Source organism: Vigna unguiculata, chromosome 11 (genome assembly GCF_004118075.2).
Source record: "Vigna unguiculata cultivar IT97K-499-35 chromosome 11, ASM411807v1, whole genome shotgun sequence".
NCBI classification, from domain to species: Eukaryota; Viridiplantae; Streptophyta; class Magnoliopsida; order Fabales; family Fabaceae; genus Vigna; species Vigna unguiculata.
The window spans coordinates 2315894-2343240 of record NC_040289.1 but is presented as its reverse complement, the minus strand read 5'-3'; the positions used below and the strand labels follow the sequence as shown (position 1 = coordinate 2343240).

The following is a 27347-nucleotide window of genomic DNA, read 5'->3' as shown; positions in this document are numbered from 1 at the left end:
GTTATCTTCCTACCTGATGCTTCCCAACCCCTATAATATCTCTTTGTAACTTTATAATAATATTGCATACCCTAAACAACACTTTGAAGGAACACTAATACAAGAGAATGGTTGTTTAAAACATATCTAATTAGACATGTTCTATCAACCAAATATAAAATATAAGAACCCACCCTTCCACCTAACTAGTTTTTTTCTTAATATTATTCACCATATTATCCAAAGGCTTAACTTCCTTAGATTTTCCTCATAAATATGCCAAAATATACAAAAGATACTCTTATAATACAACAATGAAAAACTTTCGCAAAGCATTGTAATATGTGGTCCTTAATTCTTATTCTTGCAATCTTAGCTTTGTGAAAAATTACCTTGAGTCCAAACATAATTTGATAATATTTCAACATACTCTTTATAATTAATATATTTTTAAGCTTTTCATTACACCTAAAATGCGTCTATTTAGGCATAAAAGTTAGAAAGTTATTACCATAACAATTTTTTGACAATAACATATAATTTTATTGTTAAACATTGTATTAAATGAAATTCATTGCATTTGGTTTGTTTAAAGATTCTCATCTGAACTAAAAATTATGAACAAAATAAATTATATTAGAAAATATATCAAAAACTTTGGCAATATATATATATATTAAAAAATAATTATTAATAATAATGTCAACTTATAGTTCCTATTTTTTTATTGAAATGTTTATCTTTTATAATAAGTTCCTTTTCATCCTTATATATTTATCCGTGTTATTTTTTTTAGGATATAATATTGCAAGTTATGGTATATAAAAAAAATTAGATTTATCAATGAGAAAAATTCATCGACAGATATAAAATATCCATCGATAAATTAAAATTTTCGATGATTTATTAACAATAAAAAATTGTCAGTAAAATATTTATCAATTAATTTTATTAATGGACAAACAAATCTAACAGTAATCACTGACGACAAAGAATCCATAATAATTATCTTAATAATTATCTGTAAGTAATTATCATGACTAAAATCCCAAGGTTAGTAAATATGTATAAGTATTTAGATATACATTTACTGATAATTATCCACAACCAAAATCTATAAATATCCATTACATATTAATAATTAAGAAAACTTATATCACTTTATGTACTATTAAAAACATTAAGTGAACATGAAAAAAATTATTAAACGGCCTAAAACAAAATTACAATTCAGAATTTTTTTAAACTTGTAAAGATTGATAGTTTTGTTGACTTACCCAAAAGCTCATGATAACGACCGATGTATAGGTTAAAAGTTTGGAAAAGAAAAAAGAATTGTGGACACTATTCTCTACCTAAACCATTGCATATTATTTTTGTTATTATGAGATGATTAATAGTTTTAATATGCTTTATTCAAGGGTTAAATATGTTCTGGTCCTTTATTTTTAAGTAAATTTTGGAATTAGTTTATTTTGAAACTTTGAACCAATTTAGTCTTTTATCTTTCGAAATATACGTGAATTTAGTCCTTTTAATCAAATTTTGTTAAGTTTATTTGACATTTCAAACGCATTTCATAATAATATTTGACTTAACATTAAAGTAAAAATGTGTCAAACCGTATAAACAACTCAGATACAATCTTAAAATGCATACGAAACGTCGAATAAACCTAACAAAATTGAATTAAAAGGACTAAATCCACATATTTCGAAAGATGAATGACTAAATTGGTCCAAAGTTTCAAAATGGACTAATTCCAAAATTCACTGAAAGTTAAGGGACTAAAAACATATTTAACCTTTTATTCAATAACTTTTCTCTTACATATACTTTTTTTGGGAATTCTAATTCTAGAGCTTTCACACTTAGGGTAAAAAAATTGCTTTACCCAATATCCAAGACAAAAGTGGAGTCTCACCTTTTTGGCTCCCAATTACTCATTAATGAAAATGGGAAGTACAAGGAATTTAAAGAAAGAATACTTAAAAAATAGTCTGAAATGAATACCAAAATAATTCGTTTATATAGATCGTTTCTAGTTCAGCTCAAATATCAAAATGACATTGTCATAAATATATAAAATAGTATTTTTATTTATTTATCAAAAAGGAGTAATTTTTTGAAAACAAAATTAATTTTTCTTGATATCTAATATAATGGATGAAAGTATTCTTAAAAAAGAAGAAAATATATGAATAATTCTTAATAGATACTTCTATAAGATGTTTTATTTTTTCATAGAAAAAAATTCGCTAAAAAAACGCAAAAGTATTTTAACCGTAACCGAGAGGATTACTAAAAAAAATAGTAATAGTTATGTCGATTCATCCAAAAGCTTTGTTTATTCCTATGCACTTCCCATAGTTTTTTTCCCAAATTATGAACTGAGCTTTGCACACAACCTAGTCCCAAATATTTCAATAAAAAAAGTTTCACTGGATTTATTGTAATATTTTTATTTGGTAAACAATTTTAAGAGTAACTTGTTTTCATAATCTTTAAGCAACTTACATTTGTACAAATTTGCCAAAAAAGTTAATGGTTGGTGTATATAATATAATCTCCTTTTAACAGCAAAATTATATAGAAACTTCAAAATTAAAGGAAAAGTAATTAAATTAATTATTGCAATTAATAATAATGTGAGACATGATAGTATTCTCTCTAACATTATTATCTTTTAAATGAACTTTATGACTTTTTTGGAAATGATTGAATTGCTTTTATTAATCAAGATAGATTTTTTCAAAAAAACCTGTTTGTAATGTGATATTTTGAAAGGAAATGGATGAATTATGATATATATAATATTTGAATTTTTAAGTTAAGTTAAAAAATAAGTATATATATATATATAATATACATATATATATATATATATATATATATAATATTTCTGTTCTTATGTTAAACTATTAGAACATAAAAATTTATTTTGCATTTTATTTTAAAATTTATATAATTATATAATTTTATTATTTTGTATTAAAATGAAAAAAATGTATTTTCTTTTATCACCAAAATCTTAACAATATCATATTCTATTTATTATGATGTTTATTTTTTGAATAATTATTTAATAAATATTTTACACCCATTTTGGTCTATCGTCATGTTTAATGTAAAAGCATAAAATGCATTTTAAATGTTTTTATTTATTAAATGTTATATTTTGTATATAGATTAGTACTGAAAATATTTCTATAAATAAAAAAAGAAATACAACCGACTAGTATGCTAAAACAAAGAATATTTGACCAAATTAAATAAATAAGAAAGATATATAGTTTTTATCAAAACAATATTTTCTTTTTCAAATTCTTTAAATAGATTTATTGGAATATTAAATCTCCAAATATTTAAATGTTATTGCAGAAGAAAAAATATATATTATATGTAGTATTTTTAAGGGAATTAAAGAGAATAAAAGAAAATCGAACAGTTAATGTTTGAATATTAATTAAAAATTTAATTATTATCAGTGAACAATTTAATTACCGCTGACTTGACTGCAAATTTTGAAGAACACTGGGTTGGCGCCATAAACCGGAGAGAGTAATTTTGAACAGAGGAATGATCTGTTCTGTCAAAAAACACTCAAATCATGGGATCTTCAATTTCCTCTAATTTCTTCAACGTTCGTAATTTCTTCTCAAATTCTTCTCATTGCTTCATCATCACACTCTCTCTCAGTTAGGGTTTTCACTCTTTGCTTTCTCTTCTTTCCAACAATGGCCGCCACGCCTCCTTCCTTTTCCCCCTCTCGCACCACCTGCGCCTCTCTCCTCCGCGAATTGCAGGTTCTTCGCCCACTTCAGGGTTCACTGTTTTTTAATCATTTATTTTATTTTTTGATCAGTTATTGAAAAGTGTCACGTTTTGTTGTTTACCTTTATTTTAGTTTTTTCATAGATATAGCGTCTCTGACTAATCTGATTCAAATAAAATTTGACTAAAGATTGTTCCTCTGTTGATTCTTTGCCACCGCTTTGCCTTGGACTAATCTGTTTCCATTTTGAATTTGTACCTTCAATTATAAAGTTGGTATGTTTTTAGAATCCGTAGGTTTGTGTAAAAAGGATTTCTCTTTTTTCTTGCTATTTTTTACCATTGAATATATACTTGGTATCTTGTTTAGAGACTGTTTACTTTGAGGAAAAGATATATGTTTTCATTAAATATTTTTAGTTCAATTAAAAAATTGGCATACTGTTTTCAATTTGATTAATGTTTTCAAACATTTGTATGGAAAAAAGTTGAAAAACACTTTTTTTTTTCTTCAAGTCTTAAGTATGGGAAACAAATTGAAAATAAAGTATCAATTTTGAATGATATAGTGTTGAATAAAGTGTGTGAATTGATGATTTGAATTGTTTTCGTAGATAATATGGGATGAGATTGGGGACAGTGACAATGATAGAGACAACATGCTTCTTCAACTGGAGCAAGAATGCCTGGACATTTATCACCGGAGAGTTGAGGAGACGAGGAAGCACAAGGCTGACATGTATCAGTGGTTGGCAGATGCTGAAGCTCAAGCAACTAATATTGTTTCTTCCCTTGGGGAATCTACGGTGCTCCCACGGGTAGGTTTGGTTACGTTGCTAGTTCATTTTCTGCCGTTGTAACTTGTAATTTGTATCAGTTGTGATGTTGTGAACAAGAACCAGAATGTGCTATATGATGTCCTCTGTTATCTTTTATGAACACTGGTAATTGAAAATGTAACCTTGGCATAAATTGAAAATATTTGGCTCTCCCATGTTGTTGAGATAGGAAGAGTATGCGGTCTTAACTCTTAATAATGGCTATTACTAGAGGAGGATTGGTGTTCCTGTTCGTAAATTAATTTTTCGAAGTGAATTTCCACAAATATGTTCTATTTTTCTAAAATTAAGTTTCATTAAATTTTGAACGCTATGTTTACTGGAGTCATTAAATATTCAATAGTTGATTATTTCTTCTCATTTTTTGACTTTTTACTGCCATTTCTGATTGTTGTTTACAAGATCTTGTGTTTCCCTCTTTAGAGTTAGCGTCACACTATTGAATTGAAGTACTTGTTCAACTAATTTTCTGCATTCGATAGGGAAAGGGATCCTTGAAGCAGCAAATAGCTACCATTAAACCTGTCTTAGAGGATTTGAGGTCAAAGAAGGATGAAAGAATCAAGGAATTTTTAAAGATAAAGTCCCAAATTTCTCAGATATGTGATGAAATAGCAGGTTGTGGACAGTACACGAGTGTCACAGACTCAGATGTTAATCAAAGTGATCTGACATCAAAGAAATTGGGGGAACTCAAGTCGCATCTACAGGAGCTTCAGAATGAAAAGGTTTTACCAAACTCATAATACAGATAAATAGTGTTGATAGTTCCAGATATTTTATTTCCTATTTGCTCAACATTGCTTCTTTTTTCTTTTCAACCAGATATTACGTCAGCAGAAAGTGAAGAGTCATATCAGTACTATTAGTGAGCTTACAGAAGTAATGTCAATTGATTTTAGGAAGACATTAAATGAAATTCACCCAAGTCTGGATGATTCATTAAAAGGTACACTACAGAGCATCAGCAATGACACGCTTGCAAGATTAACCGGGGTTATTCATTCATTAAAGAGGGAGAAGCAACAAAGGCTACAAAAGGTGACTTGTTCTGATCTAGATGAAATGTGGAAATGAACCTGTTCTTTTCTCTGCATCATTGCATATGTGCCTCAGTGTTGCAAGTTGGTTGTAGTGAAGGTGTATCATCTCATTTTGGTTGATATACCTCAAATGATCACTGCAGTAGTTATCAGTAATCTCTGTGTAGTTCAAGTAGTTATCGTATCTCAGTTAGGTTCTACGTTTCTTGAATTGAAATATTTTGCACACGAAATATTTTTCCAGCAGCCTGAAAGTTATGTGTCAATGTTTTGCGAAGGTTGTCAAGTGATTGAATAGAATATTATAAAACTGAACTTCTAATCATGAGTAGTTGACTATGTTTTGAATTATAGTTGCAATATATTCTCACTATTGAAGGTCAAATTCTTCTTCTTTACTGAACACCATTACGAGTGATACCCAAGTTAACTTTTGAATTTAGTTGAAATTACGGATTTGTATGGACAAGCTAGTGTGCTTTAATCTCCTACAAATGTGTTTTATGTAAGCTTGAATTACAAGTCACTACCAATTATCCATGTCAGCTAGTTAAATGGGGTGAGTTGTAGTTTATTTTTAGTTGTCATATTGTCTGATCCGAGTTTGGTATGTAAAATCACACATGTTTGTTTGTTGTTTGCGCGAACTTTAAATTATAAAAATTACATAGGTTGAGTCATTTCAGTTCCAAGAAATCCATTCGTGCTGGATTTTCCTTTTCTATGATAAAAAGTGCATCTATTTCCAGGGTTAAATTCACTAGTAGCAGTTTCTAAGTGATTTTATTTACAATATTATTGAACTTGCATCATCATATGCCAGTATCCAGCATTATATTCATGATAAGAAATGCTTTTCTCACTACTTGCTAGAACAAATTCTCTAACTGATCATAAGAATGACAAGAACCAATTCAGCTTTTTAATTTTTTAACTGATTTTGTCTAAATTAAGGAGTTGACACTTGACTGCTGTAGTTTTTGTCTGTCTCTAATTTTCTTGAAGTAATTAAAGTTAGGAAGATTGCATAATTATTTTTATTTTCTCAAATCATGCTTTGCTTTGGATGCAAATGTAACTTGGAATATGTTGTATCACACAGTAAATCTACATGTTTATAAAACGGAAATGAAAATGAAATCGAAATTTTGATTTACAAAAATGTTATATAGACCAATAAATTAAACTATTTTCCTTTCCTTTACCATTGACGTTAGTAATTTTGTATAACGGATTAGGTTTGCTTCCTCTTCTATTGCATGAGTATCAAATTATGTGGTTGGATGGGTATGCTTGTTTGAATCCATTCAAGGGTATTATTGTTATTGGTCAACCACTTTATTTCCAACAGGTTTTTGAACATTCTTTCATTTTATTTCTCTTTGCCGCAGATGCAAGAGCTTGCTAAATTGCTGGTAGAGCTTTGGGATCTCATGGAGACACCAACTGAAGAGAAAAAGGAGTTTAGCCATGTTACTCGATTAATTTCAGCATCAGCGGATGAAGTGTCAACTCGTGGTTGTCTTTCTTCAGAAGTCATTGAGCAGGTGAAACTTTTGTTGACTTGAACTTAGCATACATATGTTCACTTCAATACTTGAGTATTCATGGTTTGATAATTTATATATTTGCAGGTTGAAGGTGAAGTCCAGCGGTTAAATGTTGTCAAAGCTAGTAAGATAAAGGATTTGGTGTTTAAGAGGCAGAATGAGCTTGAAAATATTTACAGAGGAGTTCACATGCATGTCGATAGTGAATCTGCAAGACAGATTTTGACTAGCCTCATTGAATCTGGTACAAAAACTGTCCTATTATCTCCTTTATATAGTATTTATAACTCTTTCTTTCTTTTTTCAAAACTATTTGTGGATGCCTATAAAGATTTCACTTATTTTTCTAATATTTTCCTCTTATGTACTTTCGAAAATTATTGTTGTGTTTGTTCATAGTATTTGGTGTTGGCTCTAATTTTTCCTTGAACACTTTTGATGGCTTTGCAGGTAATGTTGATCTGTCTGATTTGCTTCAAAACATGGATGGTCAAATAAGACAAGCCAAAGAGCAAGCTCTAAGCAGAAGAGATATCTTAGATAGGACAGAGAAATGGAAATTTGCAGCTGAGGAGGAAAAGTGGTTAGATGAATACGAAAGGGTAGATGGCTTATTTTAAAAGTTTATGATTTATAAATAAGCAATAACTTAATGAGGTTGAATTTATTACATTAAGAAAGGTTGATGCTATTTAATATGTTCAAATGCTTTTTAGTGTTTCTGAACTATATCTATAGCTTAGTGTTAGATACATGCCAGTTGATTAGGCTGAATGATGACTGTGTCTTTTGGTAATTTTATTTAAAAAAGGTATAAAGTCAATCTATTGTCTGTCATATGCATGTAGGTCACTAAACTTTAATGGTTGGTTACGTGGCAATTTGATTGAGTTTTGGAAACATATATCTGTTGTCGAGTCCTCGTTTAGCGACTTAAGATTTTTGGTCATCTATGACATGGGTAGGACATGGTTTAATCCATTCTTCAAGACCAGAAGTTTTTTTTGCTTGGGATAGTTGGATAACCAAAATCATTCATGAGTTAATGGGAGAATACAACTAAAGCTATTAGAAGAGTTATAGTTTGTTTTGATTAACAGGGAATGGCTTCTATCCCAACCCCACAAAATCATGGGGGTACCGTGAAAAATTAGAAGCAACTATTTGTTGCTTTACCTTTGCGACGAAAAGTTAATTGATTTTTTATTACCACAGTTGTTCCAAACAGTGTTAATCATTGGCATTACATGTAATATATGCAAGCCTGGGCAGTATAAGATTCATACCATATTGGTTCTCTGAGGAATTTCTAGATTTTGAACTGTTTGTTATTCACTTTGCTTCCTAATATTGATTGACTAGTTAGTGTATATATTGTAATGATATCCCCTATTCTATATGATGCTTGAATCTCTATATTGTATTATTGTTTGACTTTAAGTATTCTGTACTTAGCTGTTCATTTTATTATGTTGACTTTGATAACAGAAGTTTATACATCTAGTCTAACTGGTAAAGTGACTCATCTTTGGATTGAATAAACAAAATCTAAAACAGTGTGAATGCATTTGGAGATATCTAATGAACATAAAATATCTTGTCGCAGGAAGCATGAAACTTTTGTAGTATTGTTTCCAATTTTCTCCCTTGAATTTAAGATGTGGAACTATGTAAAAGTTGCCCATTTTTAGGGTGATGAAGCATAGCAATTACAGATGTTTTATACCTTGAATGTTTTATTTTATCTGCCATGTGTTTAGATCTATTTGAAATATTATACATTAAAGATAAATTGGTCATTTGCAACTTGCATATCGAGACTTAGAATTAGAATAACAAGTCATTTTCAGATTGTGTGATTACAAAATGCTACCTAGCAGTTTTATTTATACTAGTAACTCCTAATTCTAATTAAACACAAGAATACATTACTTCCTATTAGATAAAATTCCTAAAACTTAAAATTGCCCCTAAAATAACATTTTGCGAATCTATTACGCATCATTCTCCCTTGATATGTATGAATATTCATATATATTATTTATCTTTTTCATATACACTTTTCAGGATGAAAATCGATATACTGCTGTAAGAGGAGCACACAAAAATTTGAAACGTGCTGAGAAAGCTCGGATTCTTGTCAGCAGGATTCCATGTAAGTTGTCATACATTTTTTATTATATATATATATATATACACACACACGTATATATTAATTCAACTCACAATTTATAGGAACTCCATGAATAACTGAGTATTAATTAATATAGTTCGATTTTATGTTTACATTTTGTCTTGTTTTACTAAGTGAAAGAAGTCACCAACATCAGATTATATCTGCACTAGAAATGCAATGCTTTTTGACGGCAAACCAAAATGTAACAACATAACACAGATCAAAATTCACAAGATAAAGGATTTTATTTTTTTATATAAAAGACGCTACCGAACTGACGTTATAGTTTTCTTTGAGATATATACTTGTCTAATTTGGAAAAAGAATGAAATTTCAGTTAATTAATAAAAACATAAGTTTTAAGCTTACAAGCTCGCTGATTAGCGTAATTAGGTGATTATCAATAAATGATTGAAGTATTCTTCGTGCTAATTTCCACGTTGATTAACACTATATATCGAGAATTTGAGCAGCTATTGTTGAGAATTTGACTACAAAAGTGAGAGCGTGGGAAATGGAAAAAGGAATACCTTTCTTGTATGAAAAGGTAGTGGTTTATATTTTACATTTTGTTATTGTGATACGCGCATAAAGTATTCCAGTTCCATCTTTAAATGCTTTTGTTTTCAGATACCATTGTTACATAGCTTGGATGAATATATTGTACAACGACAACTCAGAGAAGAAGAGAAACGCAAATATCGGGTACATCTTGACATTAAGTTTTATACTTTTTTATTTCAAGATTATATATTATTTTAAAATTGATATATTGTATTAAAAAGTTCAGTTAACCTAATTTTATTGTATACCTGTTACTTACTCATCCCTAATTTAAATGACTAGTGATTGTTTTCATCAACTTTGAACCTTTTGATGCACATAATCTTATTTGGCACACATAACAGGAGCAGAAACGGCTACAAGAACAAGCAGCTGTAGAGCAAGAAACACTTTTTGGTTCCAGGTCTGCAACAAAGAAGCCTCTGAGTCAGAGCAACAACGCCAACACCATAACAGGGACACCAACCGGCCGTAGACTGCTTACTCCCTCCGGACGCCATGGAACCTCTGGAGGAAAGGAACGCAGAGAAAGTGGCAGAGTGAACACCATAATTCCAGTGAACTATGTTGCTCTTCCAAAAGATGATTCTGTTTCTAGGGGTAATTGATGTTGCCCTCTATTTGACTCTTGTATATCAGTAAACTAATTCAACTTTGTAAATGTGCTTATTATACAAGCTCCATGTTTCATTCTGAAATATTATAAAAAAGCTTTACATCCAACACTAGAGGTTGATCTTACATGTTTTATCAACTGTAAATTGGTACATGACCAAGAAGAACTGACCTATTCTAGGTTTGATTAAAAATGATTGTACAAGCCCATGGGCTAACGAGATTACAAATATACAAGAAATCTTCCTTTGCTCTTTCATCGGTGTATTTGTGTGATTTGATTATTCAGTGCAGGTTTCAGAATAAAATATACTTATAACAATTGATCAGAAAATCAATTGACGCTCAAAAGGTTCTCTGAACTGAATGTTGTGGAAGAAAATTTCTATTTTTACTAATATCACATTGTGTCATCCATACTATGTTACGTTATATATTACATATTATTTGTTATGTACTTAAATGCAACAAAAAAGGTCTCTTTTACAGTAAAAAAAAGCAAGAAAAGAAGAAAACATTCCTGTTCACATCTCAAATTGTTTAAGCCTTTCTTTTTTAATTATCTAGTAGGAGACTCTTGAATAGACAACGTAATTACAATTGAAGAGAATTTGATACTGATAGGTTCTACTTTCTGATCATGTTTTTCTTCAGTGAAATTATCTCTAGCATCAACCATATTTTCCTCTTCTGATGCTGAACTTTCAGCATCATTTACAGGCAAGGGAATTCCAGCTTCCACTTGACTCTCTAATTGTTCTTTGTGCTTTCCCCATAGAACTGAGTATAAACCTATCACAATTAAGATGGCACCAATCACACTGCAACCACCAGAAAAAAAATCAAAATCGATAGATACTCTGTTGTTTTTATTTATATAAAACAAAAACTGATATCTATTTTACTGTGAAATCTGTTTTGTAGGCTATAATAAACTGTTGATAACTTTACCACACCATATCAATGATTTTATCCATATATATTGGGAATATATGTTAGTAAGGAATTAGAAATTTACCCTCCAAGATAAGTTTTTTCTGCAAGGATAAAGTAACCCATGACAGCAGAAATGATCATCATTAAAGGGCTAAAGGAAGTTGCAAACACAGGTCCTTTCTTCTCAATTACCAATCCTTGTACATAGTATGATATGCTTGATGAAACAATCCCCTGATTAAAGTACAAAACAAAAAGAATAAAGGCTAGTTATAATTGATGGAAGAAAAAGTTCTTATATTAATTCTTACTGAATATGCAGCAGTAAGCAAGTTTATATCCCATCCAATTTTCCAAACTGAAGGTTTGTGTTCAACAACATAAGTAACAACAATAGCTTGAACTGTGCCTATAAAGCACACAAGTGAAGTTAGGGTTAGTTGATGATTCTTGTATGTCTGTATAGCTTTTGCCTGTCCAATAGCATAAAAATAAATGTCAATTATTTCTGTGTCATCACAAAAGAAAAAGTTAACACTTTTTTTTACCAATTTTCTCCTTTTGATAGTGTTAATACTTACTTGTAAAACGAAGAGTGAAGCCCAAGCAATGGTGGAAATGATGAGAAAAATGCAGCCTAATAACCAATCTCTGTCCAATGATCCTCCATTGGTTTTATAGTGAGCTTGTTTGAACCAAACCATCTCTACAATAGGACCTCTGTATAAGGTCATTAGCATAGCCCCTGCAACTGTCACTAAAGTTCCCACTATCTTTGCTATGCTTCTCACTTGCTTTATGTTTATCTTCTCCATCCTTTTCACATATATATCCATTTATCATTTTCAAACTAAAGATCCTTAAACAATTTAGGGTTTTTGAATATTACCTGCAAAACACTGCTATTACAAAAGTCATAGCTGGAAGCATGTTGCTCATTGCACATGCGAAAGTTGGGGATGTGAGTTTCAACCCAGCATAAAAGAAATTTTGATCAATCACTGGCCTGTTTTATTAATCCAACACAAATTTTTATATTAATACATGCAAATTCAAATTCTATATATTAACCATATGCTGTATAAATATACAACTAATTGTTAGTGCATTTGGACACTAACCCCAGAAGAGCTAGGATAAAAATTTGCATGAAAATTGAGAATGTTATCTTCGGTTGACCTTTCCTGAAAAACAAAACAATGAATAAACATTATCTCTCAAAGTTAGATCAACAAAAATATGATAAAAGTGAAATTATTAGCCAACATTTTGAGTTACAGATATGAAGGTATGGTGTAGCTTTAGTAAATCGATTCATATATTATTAAGAAATAAACTAATTTAATTTTACAAAAATCAGCATATAAGATATAAGATTTACTTATATTCTGTAAATTTGTTATATGAAAAGGTTCTTTTTGATACCATTTCACGATAACTCTTACAAAAATAAAATAATCTTAATAAAAGTTAACTTTTATATTTATAAAAAAGTGAGAAAGTGAATAATAACAAAAGATAGCGTCAAACGGTATTAAAAAAGAAGTGTGGTGTCAAAATACCGGTGTCCAAATTGTAAATTAGCTCTCTTTGATAACTAAAATATATGATTATGACACGAACCTTTCAAAAATAAATGCAAAAGGAGCTATGGCGATGGTAGCAAAAGCATGACGAAAAACCACAAGAACATAATGACTCATGCCATGGTTGAGTGAAATCTTAGTGATAATGGTCATGCCAGCATAACCAAACTGTAAAGAAATCATAGCCAAGTAGGGTTTTGAGCATTCAAAAAACTTTGCACAACCTCCAAGCTTTTTTGTGCCCATTTTTTCTCCTTCACAACTTTCTGAGTAAGGAGTATTCTACGGAGAAGTTAAAGAGGAAGAACACTTGAAGAAGGTTATTGTGTTACTTCCTAAGGAATGGTTTTGGAGAAATCAAACCACTAATTTATACCAACCAAGAATAAATGATTTCATATCATATGCAGGTTTTCTTTTTTCATGAAAGGGTGTATTTTTTTTTCTTTTTTAATATGATCAAATTATATATATATATATATATATATATATATATATATATATATATATATATATATATATATATAATTTTTTTTCTATATCAAAGTGAAATTATATTTGAAAATACTATTTTAAGTAGTTAATTTTTGTAAAATGAAAATGAAAAGATGAAGAAAAACAGTTTTAGCAGAGTTTTTTTTTTTTTTTTTGTAGCTTAAATTGAATTAGTGTTTGAGGTGGCTATTTCAAATTATTTAAAAATATTAAATACTTGCAATGGTTTTTCAATTTTGTATTAATTGTGTTTCTCACAAATATGTTTTTTTAATATTAAATGTTGCTTCATGCCTTTAATAAATATGAAGCACGATCTCAATTAATATATACATTGAGCTACATATTTTTTTATTTTATTTGATAAACTGTTTCAGTCCATATAAGATTAAACATAAAGTTATTTCACCAAATTTTTAGGGAATTTATTTAAATAAATTTCTATTATATATACCATTGAGTAATTTTCATTTTGGGTTTATTTTTCTCAAAGTAATATATGTTCTTAAACTGGATTTCCACTGAATTTAATTAAGTAACATAAATTCTTCATACAAAACTAGATCAAAGTATATTACCACTGAAATTTGCTGCTATATTTCAGATATATTATTTTTCAAAAAAGGAAATATATGAAAAAAAATCACAATTTTAGTAGATGTTTTTTAGCTTAAATTGAAATAGTGTTTCAGGTGACTCTTTCTATTTTTTTTAAATATTAAACATAAAATTGTTTTTCATTTCATTTTTCAAGAACAATTTTTTGAATATTATAGTAGTCTCACGTCTTCAATCAATACGAAGCACAAATTCAATTAATATTAAACATGTTTTAAGTTAATAAGAAGCTTTTAATCAATATAGGCACCATTTCAATTAATATGTAGGACATTCTCACCCATCTGATAATTTATTACAATTACCATTTAAATTTAATACGACACACTCTTGATTACCAATCTAATAATTCATTACAATTACTATTTAAGTTTGATATGAAACACTCATATATTTGATTACAATTTGGTTGATGTTAATATTTGTTTATTGGTTATTCAATTTATTTTATTGTCTACAATGTGAAACAAATATGATATTTAGAACTATATTTCCTTTTATATACAAAAAAAGCCACACATTCCTTTTTTAGAAGATAAACTTTTGTATACAACAAAAAAAAAAACCACGCATTCTTTTTTAGAAGAGAAATCACTCAATTATTTTCTTTAAGTAAATAAATATTTTTTACCTCAAATTAATTATGTTTTAACTAACTTTTCCTCTTTATTTAACTAATTTCTCCCCTTGTTTTAGAAAATTTCTATTTTAAATAAATAAAAAATTATAAAATAAATTGATTTCTGAATCAAATTAAATTACATACAAATCATAACTGTTTAATTAAGTTTTTAACATCTTAATAAATTTGAGTATTTTTAATTAAATTTTTATTAAAAAAAATTTCTATTCAGTATCCTAAATTTGTTTATTTTTCAATATAGTCTTAGTCACTTAATTTTTCTCTCTGTCAACTGGTTGATATAATTTGGTTGATATAATTGTAACTTTTCATTTTATTACTTACATGTCTTTGTATAGTAAATAAAATTAAAAGAAAAAAACTTAATTAAGTTTTATGTTTGTAATAAATTTAAATATTTTTAATTAAGTCTTTATTAAAAAAATTATTTTATCGAGTGCCAAAAATTTTATATTTATTGATAGTCATAAGAGAGAAAGTTTACTAAAAAGAGAAAACACCAATAAAACTTTATTTCAATTCAAATAAAAGATTAAAATACCACTTTTAATTCGATACGAGTTTTAGACTCATATTTCAAATTTCAACGTTTCTTAATTGAGTTTTTATCACCAATTTAATTAGAATGAAATGACTATTAAAATTTTGAAGTAGAACACCACAAACTTGAACAATAAGTAAAACATATTTCTCGAACAGTATTCAAAATAAATTTTCAAAAAAAAGAACAAGATAATACAAGGGTTATCGCTTTAAAAGAAAACTCGAAAATAAGCGGGATCTGACTCAAGACGGACTAAGCAGCAAAATCTCCATCACCCTGATGACGACGGGAGAGTTCTCGCATCTGTTCATATCAATAAATTATTGATCATCACAAAAGGAGAAAACCACACATAGAACATACAAACAAGCAGAAAGGGTAAGCTAGAGTAAAAATGTTTTTATCATGCAATTGAACATACAATTTAAAAGTCAAGTGTACATAAATCCACCAAGCATATAATGACCGACAAGCAATACACTAAGACTCAAGACACGATTATCCGGATACATATAATCATTCGGATTCACTGGAGGTTTGCGCTTGTGGTGACCTCTATTGCTCTGCAGAACCAATTGCCAATGGGTTTCACCCTACCACTCACAAGGTTAGCCTTCAAACATCTAAGGCCATTATCCTGCCAAAGACTAGGGCCTCCTGCTACTCTCACCACTCAAGTCAGTACGTTCTACGTGAGACTAACTGACTCTTTAGAGCGTCAAAATGCAATCCTTACTTGAATCCTTACTAAATTATATAATGAGGCACCACCATGAACCTTCGTGAAATTACATCCTAACCATGAGGCACCACCATGAGCTCCCACTAACAGGGGTCATGGAATTACGTCCTGACCATGAGGCACCACCACGAAACCATTATGGAATTACGTCCTGATCAATGAGGCACCACCATGAGATCTCACTTAGAGATTCATGAAATTACGTCCTAAACCACACCAAAATCATGTCGCACCAATTAGCATAAAATTATCATGCATACCAATTCCATACCAACATTTATAACCAACCATCCATTCATGTTCCATACCAAGATCATACCAAACTCATCATCTTCAACCCATAGACCATTCAATACATGCAAAATCACTCAATTCATGTTTTAACATAGTAATCCAACCAAACATGTGACAATCATCCAAAAACAGGGGAGAAAACAGCACATGAGCACATTCTTGCCCAGTTCTCGCTCAGGCTAAAAGGCCTCGCTCAGGCGAGAGGGTTCTCCCGATCAGGCGAGCTCCTTTCGCCTAGGCGAGAGCTCGAAAAGTAGGAATAAGGCCTTCACGTTCTCTCACTTAGGCAAGACCTCCTCGCCTGAGCGAGATAGACTCTCGCTCAAAACAGGAGCTAGTCGCTTGAGCGACAGCTCACACAAGTCCAAGGGCACTTTTGGTACTCTCGCTTGGGCGAGACTCACTCGTCTGGGCAAAAATACCAGGTTCCTCCATTGTTCACGCATGCAACAACCAACCATTCGAACCAAAAGATATTTTAGCAGATTTCCAATCGAATAAAATAGCAATCAAGCCATACAGTCACAGAAATAGAACCACAACAAGTAGAAAATCGAAAGAACAGGCAAACCTAGCTTCCCTTACCTGGAAAAAGCTAGCAGAACATTTCGACACTTAAGTAAATGAGCACGACAACTCCTGAAGTAGATTCGCGAGCTAAAAAACAGCGGAACAGATTCGAAATGGGTTACCATGGTGAACCCTAGTTAGAATCACGACAACGAGGCTGGAAATAAAGAAGGTACGGTGGAGAATCAACTTACGTGGACTGGAAAATGGAGTTGAGCTAACTCGAAGACGGATGAGACCCCAAACCCTAGCAGAGCACAACTGTCGTTCTAAGAGAGAGTGAGGGAAACTGATATTTTCTGAAAAGTGTAGAGAATGAGATGGTTAGGATAGTTTAGGGTCTTTGACACTCTATGAACCAACCTTAGACCCAACTGATTAGGGTAGGCATTTAAAAATTAGGACAGAAAATAAAGTGGGCCTTGCAACTTAAATTTTGAAAAATCGTTATTCTTAATTATTAAAGCAAACCAAAATGATTTGTTAGTCCAACATAACATTCTACTGAACAAAAATAAAACATTAGCTTATTTAAAATATAATTCAGATTGTTCAACACAATTTTATCAGGTGATTCAGGAAATAAACTATTTAACCTCTGATAACAAAATTTGATATGGAGAAGAAATTTGAGAATAAAAGAAGGGAAACAAAAAAATATTTAGATGATATGAAGTTTTTTAGGGCACTTGATAAAATAATTGATGCAAGAATATTTGTTATATTGATATAGTTTTTTTTTTATTTGTGATTAATTAATATATGATGTAAAAGTATATCTTTTCACTAGTGCAGGTAAATTTAAAATATAGTAGGGATGGCAATTAGGGCCCGGTCCGCGGGCCCGCATAAAAAACGCGGGGCGGGCCAGGATAGTGAGCCCGCAGGCCCGCGCGGGCTCGGCCCGCATAGGCCCGCGGCCCGCACGAGCTAGCCCGCGGCCCGCGCGGGCCGGCCCGCAAGCCCGCATAAAATTAAAAAAAAGAAAAAAAACTTGCACTTGTGTATATTAATTACTTCTTTTATGGACTCTTGCATTAACATTTCAAATTCTTGTATAACTGGAAAAGACAAGTATTATGTAATTCTTAATGTGCTAAAATTTAAAGAATACATTGTGTATGTCATAGTATGAATATGATGAAAATGTTGAATTATCAATTTATCATCTAATTCCCCAAAGTCTTTACTTAATTTTGTGAACTTCTTAAAGTTTCCCAATTTTTAAACATTGAAAGTTTTATGATAAAAAAAAAAATAAATAAATAAATTTTAAAAAAAAAAAAGCGGGCCGGCCCGCGGGCCCGCGGGCCAACCTTTATGCGGGGCGGGCCAGAGTATGCGGCCCGCATAAAATGTGCGGGGCGGGGCGGGCCGGCCCGCGGTGTGCGGGCCTTATGCGGGGCGGGCCTAAACGGGGCGAGCCGGCCCGCATTGCCACCCCTAAAATATAGGCAATAATGTTTCTATCTTAAAAGAAGAAAAAAAAAAAGAGTGAATGGAATCTATAACAGAGAGGCATGAGCAGAGAGAAGCTTTAGGTTTCTCTTTTCTGATTTTACAACGAAGTTGGCATTAATAAGTCACAAATATGCAACAAACAAGACCCTCTTCATATATAATAAAATCTAGGAATCTATATATCATATATTATTGGTTAAATATGTCACAAACAACAAGACCCTTCTCGTAGCAACAAAAAAGAAAAAAAGAAAAAAGAAAAAATTGCTAAAAAGGGTAACGTGGGAGTTCATGAAAACATTCCTATTCACATTCCAAATTGCTTAAGCCTTTCCCTCTTTGTTATCTTTGGTTAGAGGCTCTGCAATAGGCATGCTTATTACAACTGAGGAGGCCTTGTTATTCTTGAAATCTTCTTTCTGAACATATTTTTCTTCACTAAAATCATTTGTCACATCCATCATATTTAGCCCTGAAATTACAGAACTTTGACCATCTTTTACTGGCAATGGAATTTCATCTGCCACTTTACTCTCTATTTGTTCTTTGTGCTTTCCCCATAGAACTGAGTATAAACCTATCACAATTAAGATGGCACCAATCACTCTGCAACCACCAGAAAAAAGAAGAAAACTTCAGTTAGTCTGAACTGCATAATCTGCAGAAACTGCATGAACTGCATAAACTGCTATTTTCAGTTATACATACAGAAAAGAACTTGATACAAGTTTTTATCTATATATATAGAAGAGGAAGTAGAAATTTACCCTCCAAGATAAATTTGTTCAGCAAGGATAAAGGAACCCATGATGGCAACAATGATCATCATTAAAGGACTAAAAGCAGTTGCAAAGACAGGTCCTTTCTTCTTAATCACCAGTCCTTGTACATAATATGATATACTTGATGTCACAATCCCCTGATAAAAGAATGTAATCTCTTTATCTCACGTTAACTAAAAATAAAACGAGTTTATAATATATAAATAGATATAAAGTTTACCTTACAATCCAATTTTATAAGCCGATTTTATAAGATTAGGTTAGGTTTAAAGTCTATTTAAAATTTAAAATTTGTTAATGAAAGATAAAGTTGTTGGATGAATTCTTACAGCATATGCAGCAGCAAGTAAGTTCATATCCCAGCCAATTCTCCAAACAGAAGGGTTGTGTTCAACAACAAAAGTAACAGCAATAGCTTGAACAGTGCCTATAAAGCACACAAGTGAAGTGAGGCTGAGTTGATGATTCTTGTAGGTTTGTATAGCTTTGGCCTGTCCAATGCCACAAAAATGAATGTCAATTATTTGTGTGATATCACCAAAAGGACACAAAAAAGTTGGCACATTCTTTTTCCTTTTTATCTCTTGTTATTGCTTACTTGTAAAACAAAGAGTGAAGCCCATGCAAGGGTGGCAATGATAAGAAAGATGCATCCTAAGAACCAATCTTTGTCCAATGATCCTGTGCTGGTTGCTCCATTGGCCTTATTGTGGGGATGTTTGGCCCAAAACATCTCCACTATAGGACCTCTGTATAAGGTCATTAGCATAGCCCCTGCAACTGTCACTAATGTTCCCACTACCTTTGCTATGCATCTCACTTGCTTCATGTTTATCTTCTCCATTCTTTTCACATATATAATCAAAGAAACAATTTTAGCATGCTTTACTATTACAATAAAAAAAAAATGAAACTTTAACTACCTTTTCCTTTTCTCATTTTTTAAATTCAGAAAAAAGAATATCTTCTGTAAAATATGTTTTACTAAATTTCAAGTTAGAGACCATTGAAAAAAAAATTAGGGTTTGATTAATTTACCTGCAAAACACAGCCATCACAAAAGTCATAGCTGGAAGCATGTTGCTCATTGCACATGAGAAGGTTGGGGATGTGAGCTTCAACCCAGCATAGTAGAAATTTTGATCAATCACTGGCCTGTGTTATTATAATACAACACAAATATTCATATTAATACATGCAAATTCCAATTCTATGTATTAACCATGCTAATAATAATAATAATATAAAACTTGGTATTGAATTTGGACACTAACCCAAGAAGAGCTAGGATAAAAATTTGCATGAAAACTGGAAATGTTATCTTCGGTTGACCTTTCCTGAAAAATAAAACAATGAATAACCATTAGTTAGATTAACAAAATAAATCAAATGCCATAGTTATGACTCAAAGAAATATTACTATTTTAGGATAAAAAACTTATAAAATTGATATTATACTAAATACGTTGTAAATAGATAACAGTTTTACCAAAACTCATCTATGAAGAAATATCATAGATAACAGTTTAGACAATGATTTATGAAAAAATATTATAGATGACGGTTTAGATCGTCATCTAAAATATTTTTTAATAATATTTTAATAGTTAGTGAATTTTAACAGTTCATGAAATTTTTGTATTATTGTCTTTTATGAGACTTCTGTTGTATTAATGATAACTTATATTACTACAATTTATAAAAATTTACTTAAGTGACATTCTTAACATTCTGTAAACTACATATTTAAAAGTTAAAGTGTTTATATACATTATGATTATCGTACTAACCTTTCAAAGATAAATGCAAAAGGAGCTATAACAGCAGTTGCGAAAGCGTGACGATAAACCACAAGAACATAGTGGCTCATGCCTTGGTTGAGAGAAACCTTTGTGATGATGTTCATGCCAGCATAGCCAAACTGCAGAGAGATCATAGCCAAGTAGGGTTTGGAGCTTGCAAAGAACTTTGCACAACCTCCAAGCTTTTCGGTAGCCATTTTTTCTCCTTCAGAAGTTAGAGAGGAAGAACACTAGAAGAAGGTTATTGTGTTACTTCCTAAGGAATACGAAGGGTAGTGCCCAACTATTTATACCAAGGAACCAAAGGGTTTCGTCATATGCATGTACACGTAAATGTTTTTATTTGCAAAATGAGTCTCTTTTTTGTTGTGGGGCTCAGAGATATTGCAATGGGGGGCAGCACGACAATGCATGTATATATGACTAGGTGGGCATGGATATTCAAACAAACATGAACAAGTAATATGATAATGGAATCAAAAGTGATTCTATAAAGTAGGCTTTCAGTATGTTAACGTCTTGTATCAAACTTTCACTTTATTATTTTTCTTTCTCTACCTAATTTGTACTATCTCTTTTTCTTTTCTTTTCTTTTTTTCTTAATGAAATCTCACTTATTTGGTTCTTAATTCATATATATATCCCACTATTCTAGCAGGATTAATAAACAAACCAATCAATAATTGGTTTAACTTTTATAAAATACCAAGAAAATTTGTAACATTATATATATATATATATATATATATATATGCATGTTGGTTCTTTTTAAATCTAATCAATACATATGTGTCGATAACTAACAAATGAATTAAAAGTTTATATATACTCATTTTTTCCATAATGCTTTACTTAATAGAGTGTTATTATATATAATGATGATTATTGGTTCCACATTCCATCTAGCATTTTTTTTAATTGTGATGATCAAAAGTTGGTAATGATTATCGTCAAACAACATTTTTCCTTAATTGAATCGTGTCTTGATAAGAATCAACCGACACTGTATGAAAGAAGTGCCAAACATGAGCAGTATCAACTGTAAACTTTTGTGAACGTGGCTTTTAATTTATGTTACTTTTTTTTTCATAAATTTTTCTCTTAATGATTTTTTTTTATAATTTTACCTGTCAATTATTTTAAAATTTTAATCGTTAATGTTTAATGTTTAGTCATCTCTGTACCTAGAAAAATAAGTAACATCGATTGTTATTTTTTAAGTGATGAAAGAAATGACGATGGGAAAATATTTAAAAATAAATTAAATCAGTATTATGAAATTTATTTTTCAACTCAATTAAAATGATTGCGCTAATTAGGAAATTAAATGAAAAAATAATTACAAATTTATCATAAATAATTAACAATAAAATAGTTATGTGGATATTATAAATACAGTGGAGTTGTGCTGTAGCTAAAAATGAATGTGGACCATCAATAAATTATTTGCTTCAATTTTAGGCGAGGTTAATATTTAAGTTTGTATCTTGTTGTAATGAATGAATCTTTCTTCAAAACTTGTGAATTTGTTAGATATGTCAATTTGGTTTAGTTCATAGAGTTTGGTTTATATTAAGGTTAAAAAGGTTCAATGAAAAAAAAAACATCTACTTAAAAAGAATTTTACATGGTTAAAATAATAATAAAGGTTTATTGCACCAAGACTAATCCATGAGCTGGTTCACTAGAGAGGGTTGAATTGGACCCAAGTCAAGTAGATAGTTAAGTTGAGAGTTCATGTCAACCTGCATCTTAGTCAACAATGATGGTTCTTGACTTATATCTTTGGAGGAACTAAAATAATACATTCAAAATTTGTATTATTAATACAATAAAAACATGAGTATAATTGTAATTATAAAATAATTCACAAACATATATAAAATAATAAGGATAAAAATGATTGTCCTTAGTTCTTTAAGATCCTTCATCGATAATTAAGTTCCTTAAAATCTTTCATCAATAATTAAAACAAAAGTAAAAGTAATTGAATCAGAGCTAAAATTGTGTAGAAGAAATTCATCTTTCATTTTATTTTGCTATATATATATATATATATATATATATATATATATATATATATATACACATACATATAAATTTAAGAGTGAAAAATAATTTATCATAATCTAATAAAAAATTGAAAGACATAATTACTAAAAATAAAATATATGATAATCAAGTCAGAATTAAAAATCGGTTATGAAAAAATACATAATACATTACTTTTTTCTTTTATATTATGAATAATGAATATACCAAATGTTTATATTTCTTCAAGTGAGACAATATACTTACCTTTTTTATTCGAGAATGAAAGAGAACAAATGAGAGAGATGAGAGCAAAAGTAATGAGTTTGTGTCTAATTTCATTTTTTTCTCATAAACAAAAGAAAGAAATACGAGTAAGGAGATAGATGAGAGCAAAAATAATTAGTTTGTGTTTAATTTTATGTTTTTTTATAAAAAAAACATACAAGTGAGTATGAGAAGTCACTACAATATATAAGAAATAAAAAAATAATGGGACAAAAATAAAAAATATCTTAATTTTTTAATCTTTATTATATTTAATTATTTATTAATATTAAATATTATATTTTAGAAAATAAATAAAAATATATTCAATTAATTTTTTATGAATTCTTAATATTTCCAATATATAATATATAATTTAAAAATAAAATACATAGTTTAAAATATTTTAAAATAAAATACATAGCTAAAAAAATTCCAAAAAAATTAGGGGGGGGGGGGGGATGGCCCCCGCCTGCTCCTCGTATAATCCGCCATTGTTGGTCAAGTCAAGATTTATAGATATAACATTTGTTAAATTGAGCCACATTGGACATAGTTGAATTGGATCATGTGTGACCAAGTCAAATTGGGCTCACAAAAGGTTGAGTCAAGTTGAACCTACATGGGATCAAGTAGAGTTGACTACATCTTTGGTTCAAACAAGTTAAGTAAGGTCCGGTCAAGCATAATCAAATTGAGTTGGACCCTTGTCGGATCTAATTGAATTGGATTCACAAAAGACTATGTAGAGTTGGACTCACTTTTAGTACAATTATTTTTTTTAACAAACTAGCCGGAGTCAAATAGAATCAAGTCAATAAAAAGAAATTATTTACACCATTTTTCTTAAGTTATTTCCTTTTTTCTTTATTTTGATTATCATTATATATTTTCTTTTTCTCTATCTTCTTGAAAAAGTATTTGAAGAATTTTTTTTCTTAAATTTACTAATCACATAAAAGTTCTCAAGTGCCAATTTATTTGTATATGTAATGTACAACCTTATTTTTCTTTAGGACATAAATATGAATAGAAAGATATATGTGCTCTTTGAAGTCTTTTTTTTAATGATATTTTGACAATTTTCTCTTACAACTTGATATAACATCTTTTAAGTGATTTTAAAATATAAAAAAATGAAAAAAAAAATAGAAAGTCACTTAGAAAATGTTACCTTATATTATATTATAAGAGAAAGTTGTTAAAATTTAATTGTTAAAAAATATCTTTTCTTTTCTATATCGAAGGGTATTAGTGATATTGACATTAATAAAAATATATGTATAATCTTTTTTGTAATATAAATATTAGAAGGCTCACTTGACTTAGTCTATAACTAGAATAACTACAAACAACCTTTACAAAAAAATCACTTCAAACTTACATGTTTTGATAAAAATGACAAGTGAACTATAAGAATAGTGAGAAAAAATATCCCAGCCTAACTATGAGATAATAATTCGTTCATAATCCCTCACTAATTGCTTGTTACAATATTATATTTCCTCGTAAAATTAGTTAACCATTAAGTTCTTTCTTTGCAAGTCCTTGCAAAACTCCAAATTTTTAGTGTAATTTTAATTTGTATTCCTTAAATTGACTTTTTTCATTAGTATATTTCATTTATTTTCTACACCCTTATAATTCCTTTTATTTTCATTGTCTAACAATTGTTAAGTATTATATAACCACAAATTATTAAATGAAAATTGTAATCAATGAGGAATTCCAAAAGTCATTATCAACAAGTTCAGCATAACTAAGATCATCTTCTATTGATTATAAGTGGAATTCGTAAAGTCATCATCAACAACTTCGCATGACTATGATAATCTCCAATTGCTTATAAAAAGTAATATAAAGCAAAGTGACGTTGCCTAACAAAAATATACATGTGTGGCATTAATTGTTTAACAAAAAAGGTGTTTTGGATAAGTAAAATTGAGGATATTTTAAGTAATACTATGGAATTAATTATGACTATGATAATCTCCAATTGCTTATAAAAAGTTATTTAAAGCAAAGTGATGTTGCCTAACAAAAATATGCATATGTGACATTAATTGCTTAACAAAAAAGGTGTTTTGGATAAGTAAAATTTTGGATATTTTAAGTAATAGAATGGAATTAATTATGACATTTACATAAAATCAAACTAAACTCTAAAAAGCAGCTGTATTATTAAAACAATTTTTTTTAAAACAAAATATTTAAACTTATATAACATTGTAGATAAGATCCACATTTAAGATTATTGCCTCACTAAACTTGGAGTAATGTTTTGTAGTGTGACGTAACAAAATCTAGTTTATTAAGGAATACAAAATCATTTCGAAAACTTATAGAGTGATTCATTTCTCCATTGAATGCATTAATTGCATGCCAAAACATTCCTTTTAAACTTGAAATTGCAAACTGCAATTTAATGAGCATTTGTGTGTATGCCAGCATTAAACACTTTATGATAATTTTTGTAGTTTGACTACATATATAATTCTTCAATTTTGGTTTCTACACTTTTAAGTACGCAATTTTATTTTCTATATATTTAAAAAATATTAATTTTAATCTTCATAGCTTTATATCGTTATTATAGCGATCATGAAAGACAGTGAAAAAGAAAAAAAAAAAAAAAAACAGTGGTTTCCGTGTGGGGATGCAGTGTGATAACTATTGAGGCATCTGAGTCACCCCAATAGGAAAAAGTGGTGTATGTCCAATCGTTCAAGTCCCTAAAACACTTCAACTCTACCCTAATAAAGTGATTTCGATGAAATATACCTTTAGATTCATTCATATGCAATTTTATTCTAAACATCTTCTTTTTAATTATATCAAAATCTCCTTTACTTATCCTTTTGTTAATTCATATGCAATTTTTTCTAATAATACTAATTAATTTCTTTTAGAGAACTCCTCCAATCCCTTTTACTGGCTAGAATTTTCTGATTATATTTATCTGTTTGTAAGACTTAAATATAATTTAACCCAATACCACCAATAACCTCATATTACTAACAAATCAAAGCGAAAGACAATTTAAATATTCATTCATCCTTTAGCCTCCAAAATATATTTTAATGGTAAAACTACGAGAGTTTAAGTTACAAAGTAGATAATATATTGAATGTTATGTCAATAAATTTGATATTGAAACATCAACTTAATATGTTCATATAAAAAAGTGGTTCAAAAGACTATACTTCACTTCCACATTATGATAAATATTTAAATTATGTATCTTAGGATCACTTAACACAACAAAGCAAATCTCATTTACAAAATCCAAACTTATAAAGTTTGTGTACCTACTTGAGTAGATATGATGATATATTATCCGATTACTCAATAACCAACAATATAATATTCATAAATTCTTAAAAGTTAAATTAATACTTGATATTACTAAGGGCATATTTTAGAGTAAAATTATAGAAAAAACAAATTAAAATTAAAAGACTAACTATGTAATGTAGACAAAGATAAACATAAGATTAAAAATTATTTGTTTCGTTTTAACAAAATGTTAAATCATAGGATATTTATCAGAAATTAAAAAGTTGTCATCTTTTTTCTTTTCCTCCAAAACACAACTTTCAAACACGTTGTGAACATAGGTCATATCATCATAAAGTTATGATAATCATCCTATTTATTGTTTAAAACTTATAAGCATTAAAACAAAGACATGTTTCGGGTAAATAAAATTTTCCTCAAAATAAAGTCATTTGAGAAAACAAAAACATAGTTCAATTCTTAAAAATAAATTATATAATTAAAATTATCTAATAAAATATATTCACATTTACGTAATTTGTCACAAAGAAAATATATCATATTATTAGTGGTACTTATCCACTACACATCTTATAAAGTGTCATTGAATAAGCAATACACTTATCTTTATCTATCTTATTAAATGAACTTTCATAAAGTGTCACTTGGCTTCATTAAATCAAGTGGTTCTTAAAAGAAAAATAGACATTTACACAACATTTTTTTCACGTGATGAATATATTCCAAATTAATAAATATT

The 27347-nt window shown here is 29.4% G+C and overlaps 3 protein-coding genes and 1 long non-coding RNA gene across 4 annotated transcripts; 1 reads left to right on the top strand and 3 right to left on the bottom strand.

The window, feature by feature from the left end:
• The first annotated feature begins 3519 nt into the window (after window positions 1-3519).
• Window positions 3520-10786, top strand: LOC114169012 (65-kDa microtubule-associated protein 5). Its single transcript, XM_028054021.1, has 11 exons — window positions 3520-3785; window positions 4368-4571; window positions 5075-5320; window positions 5418-5633; window positions 7027-7182; window positions 7270-7429; window positions 7636-7787; window positions 9253-9340; window positions 9835-9908; window positions 9992-10066; window positions 10270-10786. The coding sequence occupies exons 1-11, from the start codon at window positions 3717-3719 to the stop codon at window positions 10531-10533; spliced, it is 1704 nt and encodes a 567-aa protein (XP_027909822.1). The 5' UTR covers window positions 3520-3716; the 3' UTR covers window positions 10534-10786.
• A 313-nt stretch (window positions 10787-11099) lies between these two features.
• LOC114168346 (WAT1-related protein At5g07050-like) lies at window positions 11100-13308 on the bottom strand. The gene is made up of 7 exons (XM_028053127.1): window positions 13100-13308; window positions 12598-12660; window positions 12366-12482; window positions 12058-12292; window positions 11788-11949; window positions 11559-11710; window positions 11100-11361 (listed from the first exon to the last, which is right to left on the bottom strand). The coding sequence occupies exons 1-7, from the start codon at window positions 13306-13308 to the stop codon at window positions 11100-11102; spliced, it is 1200 nt and encodes a 399-aa protein (XP_027908928.1).
• Window positions 13309-15508: 2200 nt separating this feature from the next.
• Window positions 15509-17576, bottom strand: LOC114168347. Its single transcript, XR_003600663.1, has 3 exons — window positions 17163-17576; window positions 16984-17055; window positions 15509-15665 (listed from the first exon to the last, which is right to left on the bottom strand). It is a non-coding gene; the product is annotated as an uncharacterized LOC114168347 (long non-coding RNA).
• Window positions 17577-18560: 984 nt separating this feature from the next.
• On the bottom strand, window positions 18561-21292 carry LOC114168345 (WAT1-related protein At5g07050-like). The gene is made up of 7 exons (XM_028053126.1): window positions 21002-21292; window positions 20486-20548; window positions 20250-20366; window positions 19810-20056; window positions 19541-19702; window positions 19197-19348; window positions 18561-19035 (listed from the first exon to the last, which is right to left on the bottom strand). The coding sequence occupies exons 1-7, from the start codon at window positions 21208-21210 to the stop codon at window positions 18753-18755; spliced, it is 1233 nt and encodes a 410-aa protein (XP_027908927.1). The 5' UTR covers window positions 21211-21292; the 3' UTR covers window positions 18561-18752.
• Between the last annotated feature and the right edge of the window lie 6055 nt (window positions 21293-27347).